The sequence below is a fragment of the Apis laboriosa genome, unplaced genomic scaffold (genome assembly GCF_014066325.1).
Source record: "Apis laboriosa isolate Shangri-la unplaced genomic scaffold, ASM1406632v1 scaffold35_cov144, whole genome shotgun sequence".
NCBI classification, from domain to species: Eukaryota; Metazoa; Arthropoda; class Insecta; order Hymenoptera; family Apidae; genus Apis; species Apis laboriosa.
Window position 1 is genome coordinate 3049353 of NW_025222966.1, and position 12655 is coordinate 3062007.

The 12655-nt window shown below is 19.3% G+C and overlaps 1 protein-coding gene across 2 annotated transcripts in view; it reads left to right on the forward strand.

Annotated features, from left to right (window-relative positions):
- The window catches only part of LOC122715463, a 204140-nt gene extending 192399 nt beyond the window's left edge, over nucleotides 1-11741 (forward strand). The window contains exons 4-8 of one of the 2 annotated variants that reach the window (XM_043937679.1): nucleotides 1971-2186; nucleotides 7066-7223; nucleotides 8089-8297; nucleotides 10182-10457; nucleotides 11254-11741. In XM_043937679.1, the coding sequence (XP_043793614.1) occupies nucleotides 1971-2186; nucleotides 7066-7223; nucleotides 8089-8297; nucleotides 10182-10457; nucleotides 11254-11441 (1047 nt within the window). In that variant the 3' untranslated portion in view covers nucleotides 11442-11741. Of the gene's footprint in view, nucleotides 1-1970; nucleotides 2187-7065; nucleotides 7224-8088; nucleotides 8298-10181; nucleotides 10458-11253 lie in introns of those variants that run through there. The other variant, XM_043937681.1, reaches the window with a different exon arrangement.
- The last annotated feature ends 914 nt before the right edge of the window (nucleotides 11742-12655 follow it).

Sequence of the window (12655 nt, forward strand, 5' to 3'; positions counted from 1 at the left end):
CGTCACTAGACCTCATTACTATTTCGATTTTATTTTGTCTGTTTCTCTTTTTGAACTACAGTACAATGTAATGATAGTTCAGTATTGTAGAACAAAAACATCGGCATTTTTGTAATATTTTCTATTTTCTTTATTAAATATATTCTTTCTTACTATATATTTTTTATTTTAAATCATTTCACAACTTATTCGCTAATAGTATTGTTTATAGAAAACAGTTGGCAACCAATATATAATATATAAGAAAGTTTAGAAATAAATATCTTTTTTTTTTATGGAAGATTTTGTTTTGTTAAATATAAAATGATAAAAAAATGATAAATAATGATAAGAAAATGATAAATATTAAATATGACATTACATTATAATTCTTGTAATTTTCATCAAGAAATGTTTTATATTTTATTTTCGTATTAGTTAATTTGTTATGAATGAATAACTATGCTAAATTATGTGATAATATTAATTTATCTATGCCATACTTATGCCATATATTACAAATAAATATAAACTAAGAAATGATGATTTTATATTTATCGTATTACTATAAACATGCAGAATTCAAATATTATATTCATTACATATTATAGTATATTTATTACATTTAATTTATTTATCTTTGTGCAAATAATTTGAAAACTGATTGAAAGCCGATCGATTATGTAAAAGAAATATTGCTCTTTAAAATAAAAATAAAGAATTTTACATATAATATAAATATATAATAATAAAACATATAATACATAAAACTTCAATTCGGGAAAATTTCATTTTTTTCAATTTTTTGTTTTTTTGCATAATTTGATAAATAGATGAAATATAACGACTTTTAATATTTTAATTTATCTTCCTTTTATTGTTACTGTTGTTAAAAATTCGAAAATTTTGAAGCACTATATATCTAAATTGATCCCTCAAATCTTTTTTCTTTGATATATGCGTACTATTTATCAATACATAACTGGGTAGTATATATTTTATACATTAAAAGAAAATCTCAAATTTCTATTGTTATTATATCTATTGTTAATTATATATGTCGAATGTTATCGCTGTAAATCTAATAACATCTTAATCTAATAAGATCTTAAATAGCATCAGAATGTAATTTTTTTTTTAAACAAATTTAAGTTTCTCTTCTCTATGAATCTCTTATACTTTTTTGTTTTCATTCTATTTTCTTATACTTTGATAATGTTTTGTAAAAATAGTCTTTTGTAATAAATTTATTCAATTTATTAAATTCTAGAAATATAATAATTACTCGGGCTCATAAATATGATTTATTACATAGTTTAAATAAGAATTGATTTAAATATTAAAAATAATTATATAATTATATATAGAAAGATGATTTTAAGATGATATTATTTTTCGATGATTTTTGAAAATATATATTTTTAATTTTTTTCTTAATATATAGTAAATACGAATTATAAAATTGATAATTTTATAATCCTAATTTTATAACATTATAATCTCAATTATTTTAATTCTAGTCGTCCAAGGATTATTTTCTGAAAAATTCGAAAAAATCAAAAATTCGGAAAATTCAAATTTTTTAGTTTTTTTCAAAAATAATCTAAAAAATAAAATATAAATAATAAATAATATATAATATAAATATAAATAAAAAATAAAATAAAAATAATCTAAAAAAATAAATCTAAATGTAGTAAAAATATAATATTATACTAAAGGAATAAAATAAATATAAAAAATAATTATACTAAAGGAATAAAATAAATTATTATAATAAATCATATTACATATATATAATAAATAATATATATATAATATTCTATAGAAAATTTTAACAATTCAAATTTTAAACAAATAAATTTTTTGAACATTAAAAATCGAAATTTAATCATTCTTATTTTTCTTTTTTTTATAAAAATAATTAAAAATTCTTAAAACTTGAAATGTGAAAATATCTAAATATATTCATACTTCATAATTTTTTGCAGGAGGAATATAGTCAACGTAGACGTCTATCTACTCCAAGCGACAGTCCCAGTCCTCCTAGAACAACGAGACTTTCTAGATCTACAGGTACATTGACTAGAGAAGAGGAATCCTTTTGCGAATCAAATAACACTCTTACTAAAAAAAATCAAGGACAGGAAGTTGAGAGAAAGGGTTGGTTTAAATCTCTGTCTAGGAAGAATAAATCGAATATCAAAGTGAGTTTTAATTCCCATGACATATGTTATCTTCTGCGTATGGTATTTCATATATTCAATTGTACAAATTTTGTACAATTTTATATCAAAGTAACAAATATCAAAATAAAAATATTAAAAATATTATTGAATTCATAAAAAAAAATGGTAATTTTAAAACAATAATTTTAATAATTTAAATATCAATATTAGAATTTAAATTTAAAAAAAGAAATAAAAATGAAAAAGGTTAAAAAAATTTATTTAATGTTACTTATTTACAAAGATGTAAGTATATTCTAAAAATTAAATACACGAATAAGTTTATAAAAAATAATGAAATGTATTGCAGCTTTGATAATTGATTTGAAATTCAAAATTTTACTTTAGTTTATACATTTTTTTTATAAATTAGTTTATTATTGAAAGATCATAAATGATATAATATATAATATAACATATAAATATAACAATAAAATATAATATCTCTAATAATTCTATGTATGTAATAATAAAATAATCTAATTTATAACATCACTTGACTATTTTATCTTTAAGTTAAGAACTATCTAGAATGGTTCTCAAAAATAATTCTGTAACATATTTAACTTTTTTTCAAAATTAAGAAAATAATGTTTTAATTGAAATGGGAATTTTTCAATTAGATTGAAATATATATATATATATATATATATATATAACACATAATATATATATAACACATAATATATATATATAACACATAATATATATATATAACACATAATATCATAGTAAATACTTTCACAATGATGCGAAATTTCATGCGAAAATCAAAAATTAAAGAATTATAATTTTAACTAATTGATTTTATAAAAAAATTTTTTTATTTTATTTTTATTTCGCTTTAAATATATTAAAAAATTTAATAAGCAAAAATTTGAAATTATAAAATATTTTGATTTTTATAAAATATTTAGTTTCTATATCTTTCTAATTGTCAATAAATAATTTCAAATTGTCAATAATTATATACAATTATATTGTTATTATATTCATAAAACACTTTGGAAAATAGTTTACTTAATAGATACTAAAAAATAAAATAAATACAAAAATAAATATATAAAAATATTTATTAAAACTTATTTATTAAATTACAAGTAATGTAAATTTGCGTTAGTTGAAGACAGAAACAAAGTTCGATAATGATCAAATTCATTCTATTTGTATTTTATTTAAACACAAATTTCAATTCATTATTCTTGATAAAATCAACTTTCTAAAGTCAATTTTCCATGAATATATATTAATATCCTATGACATATAAAGATATAAAGAATATATAAAGATATTTAAAAAATATTTCAAGATTTATATATGCATATTAAATAAAAAAATCAGTAAATATAAATCAAATAAAATAAGATCGAAAATTTAACCATTTTCAAAATATAATTATATTTTGTTTTATGTTAGCATCATGATTTGATTTATTTCTGGTTTCTCAATATTTACAAAAAATGTTACACATGTTTTTTTTTTCATTTCTATACAATCTCAAATTATTTGACGAGCATGCTGTTTTCGTTATTAAATTATATACATATTAATACATATATTAAATTATTTTTATCGATGAAGAATTGACACAATTCTATTATAAAGTATGTATAAAAATTAAATAGAAATATTCTAAAAGCATTTATAAACTGAAAAATATTTAATGTATAAAATTTAATAATAAGTTAATCATAATACTAACATAAAGCATAAAATGATTATATCTCAGAAAGAGTTACTATTTACTATTGATTTTTATTTAATATGATATACGAATTATATATGAATTTATATATGAATTTTGAATGATTTTTTTTTTAATAAACAAAGTTTATATAAATATACATATGTAGAATAATTTAATTAAATTTTTTTATATCTTTGTTGATTTTAGAGATATAAAAAAATGTCATTGGCAAGAGTTATTCAATGTGGAGAGTAATGATATGACAAAAAATTTCTTTTACAGATAGAATATTTAGTGAATTTAAACTTTAAGGACATCTTCACTTTTTTTGAATGACAATAGAGATTATATATTTTTTAATATTAATTGATGACAGTTTGAAATTTTTTATAAAAAAATATTAAACTATATATGTCTAAAAATTATATATAATATAGATATCTTAATTTGAATTTTTTAAATTTAATTAAATTATCATGAGAAACAAGGAACATATAAAGTGATATTTACATACTGTCTATTCATTTATTTATTTTTTATGCAATAAGTTTTATAATTTAACTGTTAATATCAATTGTTTTTTCGAAGATTTATATAGTTTTTGAATATTTTCACTATATTTAAACTATATGTATTTAATACAATTTTTTAATTTATCAATGATCATTTCCGTACTTTTGTGTTTAAGATTTTCTTTACAATTTTCAATTATATTTAAATTAGGAATCTTATTAGCTAGAACATTAATTTTCTCTCTATTAATACATTTAATAATACATTTTCATTATTGTAATATGAACTGAAACATTGTTTTGTTAAAATATGAACTTATTGCCAACAATTCTTGTTTATTTATTTATTAATAAATATAGTTTTTATTATTAAATATTATAATTTATAGTTTTTACTATTATGAACGTTTCCGTTTATTCATTTATTGAATTAATGAATATACTATGAATATACTATACCATTAATTCGGTTTGGTATAAATTTTATATCTTTCTACTATTCATATAGTGATAATTCAAAAAATTTTATTTTCAAAGTCATGATAATATTTAAATACAAAACTATTCGAATTAAATCTTTTCATTAATAAAAATTATTTTTTATTACTTTTTTCAAAATTTATAATTTTTATATTTTTTATTTTTTATAAAATTAACTGTGTAATATGGTATGAATTGATCAAACGAACTGAGGAATATAAAATTTTTATTTTTTTATTAGTTTTTTTATTAGTTATTAGAGATATTAATAAAAAAATTTTTTTAAAATATAATACATTGAATTCTATACATGTGTTTGCAATGTAAATCTTAGCATAATGTGAGTATTATTTCTATAAATATATCGCAATAACGTTCAAAATATAAAAAAACAAAACCGGTAAAAATCTATTTCTTTATGAATTATAATTACAAAAATAGATATAAATGATGTTGATTAAATATTATTCATTATAATTTTGATCACCCAAGAATTGTTTTATATTTTGTTTTTATATTCTGCAAATTGGAAGAATATATATATAAATATTAAAGCTATTTTGTTATTATTTACTGGACAATTGATAACGATTACTACAATAGATAATTATATATTATTTGAATAAACAGTATATAATATGTAATTAGTAATATTTTTAACTAATTGAATGTATATTACCGAAAAAGTTTAAAATTAAGAGTTATATCAGACATTTATAAATATTTAGAATTAAAATATTATGTTTAAAAATTTCTTATCTTCTTATTTAAAATTTCAAATCAATGGATCAACAATATTTTTTGAAATAATATCTTATTTCAAAAAATATTGGTTAGCACCAATCCGTGAAGTTATAATATATATATATATATATTATAATATAGTAATAAAATTGATTATATTATAAAATCCGTTATTAACAAATTATATTTTAAATAATCAAGAGCAAATATGTCAATGAAATTTTACATTTATCACTATATGAATTTATGAGATTAAGTTAATAATTCAATATATCAAGATATTTTTTTAATCCGGATGTTCAATGATTTAAAAAAGGTTTAAAACATTTTGCTATTTCGAATAGTTCAACAAATCAAAATGTTTTCTTAGTCTGTTCAATAATTAAAGATTAAAAATGTTCCAATTTTTTTCGAATTTTACAAACTTATGCTTTTTAAAATCCTTTTCATGTTCATTTCGCAAGATCATGGATCCTCGGTATGTGCAACAATAAATGGCCAATTGTAAATTAATCTCTTAGTTATGCAAGACTCCTAATCTAAGGAAAATTCTTAAAATTAAATTGAAAGACTATGTCTTCAATTTAAAAAATTCGCTAAAGTTCGTCATTTCTAGAAAAACTATACAGTGATCCAATGGTTGTTACAAATTTATTCGATTGATATTGATTTGAGATTGCCATGGAAAATATCGTCTTAAGTCCTAAAACTATATATTCACACCTTAGTCGAAATATTTCTAAAAAATATACAATTCCAAGAGTTTTCTAAATTTTCTTCTTAAAAACTATTTTTAGATAATATCATTTTGTACCATTTATTCAGTGTTTTAATACTTTGAATTTTAAATTCCTAATTTTTAAGAAAAATAAATATATTACTTTTATATATATATTATATACAATATATAATTATATATATAATTTAAATAAATAATATAATATATTATTTATTTATTTATATTATATTTATATTTATATATATAATATTATATTATATATATAAATATATTATTTATATATTATTTATTATATATAAATAATATATTATTTATTATATATCTTCAATTTTCGAATCGATTCTATTTAGCTATTATTTGTAAATTATTTCGTTTACAAAGATAATTATATCTTTATAGATCTAAGTATTAATTTATAAATATAATATATATCTTTTTTTTCTATTGGTTCTTTTGTTATTTTATTCTTCGCGCAAATGGCATATTTTTCATTTCTAGAATTCAAATTCATAAATAATATTTATATATAATATTTATATAAATATCTAATAACTATGTATTAAAGTATTCTTTATATTTATTCTTTATATTATTTATATATTTTATTCTTATTATATTTTATTCTTTATATTATTCTTGCAATTTTTTCAACAAAATATATTTAAGATTCTATTATTACTTATTTTGCTATTTTAGACAGTGGATAAGAAACCTAGAATACCAGAAAGTGAAATTTTAACTACTGGAACTGATGAAGAAGCCTCGTCCGTACCTGAACGAGTTTCTGTACAAAAAAATTTACGTTTCTTTGGGGACACCGATCAGGAATCAGTTTCATCTAATAGAGATCGCAGGTATATATTTTTTTCTATTATATTTAGAGGATATCAAAATAGTAATAATTAAAGATTTTAGAAATTATTAAGAAAATTAATATTTAAAAAAAAACATTTAAAATTAAAAAACTATTAGCTCTAATCCATTTCTGGAGCTATGGAGTAATAAATTAATTATTACGAAATTCGCTGTTATCAAGTTCGATTCACTATATCAAAGGCAAAGTACATATGCCAATAACGTTCCATTGTCACTAAAGTTCGAAGATCAAAGAGTTCTAATTCTTATTGCTATGATAGTTTCTACAGTTCTGATGTTCTTGTAATTCTGGTGTTTTTGTAGTTCTGATGTTTTTGTAGTTCTTTTTTCCGATTTTATAATTCCCTTCTTGAAATTCTCGCAAGCTTTTAAGTTCTCTCCCAGATTAGTATTCTCTGAAACCCTCGCCATGTGAGCTTGCGGATCTTCAGTGGGAGTATCCAATAACGCTGAGAACCAATCCGTTGATTGAGCGGCATCCCAGACCATAGAAAGCTCCCTAAAATGAGTCCGAACTCTATGCCACTACAAGTTCGTTATTTTCCGAGAAAGCTGTTCCGCATGTGTTAATATTTTCCGTCAGATTGAATGATGCTAATTGGTATTGAGAATGGCATGATTATAAAAGTCATCTCAGATAACAAGATCATATTAATACTCCAGCTATGAATTACTTCTAAATGTGCAAAACAAATGGTTAATAATATGTTTCTCTTAAAAATGGCATTGTTCTTGTAGTATTATCCTAAGCCATTTGTGCATGTCTGCACATCATTTGTTTAATGTCTGAACAAAAACTATAGATAAAATATTAATTATTCTTTTTCAATTTATATTTTATAGAAACAAACGAGATGATCATGCCTGTTCAGGACGTGATGTTATGAATTCCAACCGTTACAATTTGGGTATTCTATCAACATCTCGGAAACCATCGAGACTTACTGAAAGTGCGTTGTCTTCTGGTGAAAGTACAACAGGAGATAGCAGTCAACAAAGTCAGAATTCTCAGAGATCACAGAGATCTGTTGTATATCTTCATGCTGCTACAGGTAATTAACAACTTTTATATGTTATGATAAATTTAATGCATTTATAAATTAAATTATAAATTTAATGTACATGTAGTAATATATATAATACTATATATATGTAATATATGTAATATATATACATGATGATATATTTGATGCATCTATTGTCCAAAGCAATTAATTAATCGGTTTTATATTTTATTATAATTTTTTATGAATTCAATTAAATATTATATCTTCAAAATTATTGAGTTGATTACGATAAATTTTTTTCTCGGCGATCGATAATAATTACTATTTTGATAAATTATTTTTGATCTGAATATCGAATCATTTTGAACAATCATTGAATAAACATAGTAATTGTATTATACTTAAACTTAGTTGAGATATTATTAATTAATATACTATTGAAATGTTTCAAATCCATCACAATAAGAAAATATATTTTTGAAAGTTCATTCTTTATTATTATTATCATTTTAATATTATTATAATATTATTATTATATTATTATTATTATCAGTTATCTGCTGTCTCCATCGATTTACATTAATAAAGAATAAAAGCATGCTTATACATATATTGCCGCGGTCATGTAGCAGAAATTCTAGCAATAGTAACAATCTGTTTTTGCAAGTATTTTGAAAACTAAAATCAAATATAAGGACAATTATAATACGAAAAAATTATTCACAATATTTCTATAATATATAATATATTCAAAAACTAATCAAAATAATGAGGAAGTTTTTTTTTTAGATAATTATTCTTTAAATGGATGCATAAGGAATGTCATAGACAAACATATGTTTTTTTTTATTATGTTTTTAATCATATAATTTTTTAATGCATTAATTAATATTCTATCAACACCTCGGAAATCATTAAGAGACTTACTGAAAGTGCGTTATCTTCTGGTCAGCTTATTATTTCCTATAAAAAAATGATTAAATGATTATATCGAAAAATCATTAATTTACATAGAAAATTTAGAAATTTGTAAATTTGATATATGAAAGAAAAGAAGAGCATAATATATATCGCTTTATTCTCTATTTTTCGTACAATAAGCTATTATATTAATAATAAATTTTAGTTTTAATTTTAATTTTAGTTTTTAGTTTTTAATTGTAACAATATTTCTTAAATTTGTTAAAATTATAATTTTTCGACATAAAAAGAAATTTAATACATTTTAGAATGAAAATGAGCTGCATTATTAATTATATTCTATTTAAAGATTAAAATTAAAATCTTCATATGATTTATAAGTGTTTATTTACAGAAAAATTAAATATTACGTGATCAATCATTTCATATCAAATAACTTTTATAGGAAAAATTGTATAAAAAGAAAGTTAATAATAAAGTTATAAAAATTAACTTTAAATAATTTCAATTAAAAATTAGATGTTTAATTTCTTTTTATTTATTTTTTTTTATAATACGAATTATTATTTATTTTTTATTTATTATATTTTGTTTTTTATGTAATCAATATTTATTGTCATTTTTATATTTCATTAAAAAAATACTAATTTTTTTGAAATAATTTTTTAAAAATCTCTTCATTAATGTTTAAATAATTTTTCATAAAATTAATACATTCTTAAAATATATTTGAAAAATAGATTTCAGAGATCAAAATAAAATTGATGTGCAAACCTAAAGCTTATTTATTATGTTTTGTAGATTTGATAATCTCATAAATATTATCTCATAAATATTATAAATATTTACATCTCATAAATATTAACATCCTATATATTAAAAATATATTAATATTCTATCTATTAAAAATATAAAAATAATTTTATTTAATTAAATATAAAAACTATTCTAATTAATTAATTATTTCTTTGAATAAATACATTCATTGCTTAATTATATTTTATTTAGTGGGTGAAATACCTGGTCCTAATGAGAGACGTAGAGCAGCAAGCAGAGAAGAATTAAATCGACCACTTCAATCGCACACGAGAACAGTATCAAGAAGTGTCAGCGTTCTTGCACCTTGGAAACCTAGACATTATAGAGAATCTTTCGAAATAAACTATGATCAACAATTGCATCCAAAATCGTTAACGACAATGAGACGTAGACAAAAAAGTCGTGAAACACTAAATCGTCGGGGAAAAGATACACGACGAAGCAAAGATAATCTCTCAAAAATTGGTAAAAATTAAGCATATAAATAAATATGAAATATGGAGTTATAAAAAGTTACAAAAAATTAGAAAAACTAGAAAATTAAAATATAAATTATTTTTAATATTCATATAATAATGTATAATTTTAATAAATATAAAATAATTTTTATTAAAGTAAAAACAAATTTCTTTTTTTTAATAAATTTTTATAAAAAATATAAAGAAATAAAAAATACAAATATATTTTATTTGTGAAAGACATTTTTATAAACATACAATTGAAATAAAATAAAATACAATTGAAATAATAAAAAAATTAAAAGATAATAATTTTAGAGAAATAAACAAAATAAACATAAAAATTAATATGTAAAAATGCTCGTTGAAATTTATTTTTTAATTATAAATAAATTAATTTTGCATTAGGTGAATTTTACAAAAAATGATTTTATCTTGATTTTATTATATCTAGTATAAAATTAAATTATTAATTTAATAAATAAATAAATTTTTATTACATATTCAAATAGAAAATTGAAAAAAAAAGACTTTACAATTTTCTTTATAATCCAACAAATTTTTCCAAAATTATTTAACATATTATATAATAAATATTTTTAAAATTATTTTTTAAATAATTCAAATCATTTATTTTAATTTTAAAAAAGTTATTATGTTTTAAAAAATGTATCAATATTTTTGAAATTATTATATATTTTCTAAACATCTTGATAGTTTACGAATTAAACAGACTTTTTTATTTATTTTATCTTCTAGTGAAAAATTATAATAATGAATTAATATCTAATATTTTATTACAGGTACGATCAATCGTAGTACTTTAAAATCAAAAGACAAGCAAAAAGTGGATAGAACTGTTTCCACGGAATCGTTGGCCATCAAATCACGGAACTCAAAACCAGAACTGAATAGATCTACATCGGTTCCACGTGATCCGAATAAGAGTGCTGGCTGGTTCAAGTTGAAAAGCAAAAAATCCCGAACTTGAAGGGAAGGCCATTGATCAATGCTAGTCTTGAATTTTATAAGTAATTTATAATCATAAGGGATTAACAATAATATGATCAATTTATTATCAAATCATGGAGAATATAATTGAACAAGTTATTATTTTATTTACTGTTTTTTCTAATGTGATCTTCTAATGAAATCGACCTCTCAGTGCATGAAAATTGTTTTATAAATAAATAATTCTTATTAACTGAGAAAAGATATTTACAATTTTTTATTGTTTTAATATATAATTATTATAAACAATTAATAATATAAATTTAATTATAATATTAAATCATGAATCGCATTGTGTTTATTACAAATTGTATTTTTTATAAACGAATTATGAAGCCAAATGCAAATTTGAATAAAATACGAAATTATTTAAATATATGTGACATACATTATTAAAAATATCATCTTTTAGTTGTTTTATTGATTAATAAACTATTCTTTTAATATATGGGAAATAAATGAATTTAAAATGGTAATAGAAGAAGGTTAGTGAAAAACAACAACTAAAAGATATAAACATAAAATATTTTTATTTCATTTTCGAAGACCTAGTTTTCTTCTACAATGGAGCCTTCTCTCTACCAAATTTAACAAATTAAATTTATTGTGTAAGATGAGAATGCATGTGAAAAAAATATTGTTATTTTTTTTTCTAACAAGAAACATTTAATAAAAATATATTTAATAAATAATTAATTTAATTTATAACTTTTCTATATAATAAAGACATATTATAAATATATTCATAATAAAAAATTATGAATGTAAAGTGTGTGGTTTCTAAAAACGGAAGAAATTAATTTCACCGTGAATCAGAGTGCCATTTCCGTTTTTTTAAGCATGTGTATACATTATTTCGAATGAAATCAAAATTTTTAACATGCAAAGTATATTATATAAATAATTTTATAAGACAATGGAATAACAATATATAAAAAAAAAATTTGTTAATATTACAATCATTATGATTATGTTGTACAAGAATACTTATATTAATTACATGTATAATTTCTAAATGTTTATTGTGCATAAGTTAATCAATCTTATATTAATTGTAAATATTTGTAATAATAATCATTATTTCTAACTATATTTTTTTATATTTGCTTTATTATGTTTCCACTTAATATTTTTCGTTGACTATCAATTATTAAACTATGTAATTTTTTTCAATTAATTTTAAATATCTATTGT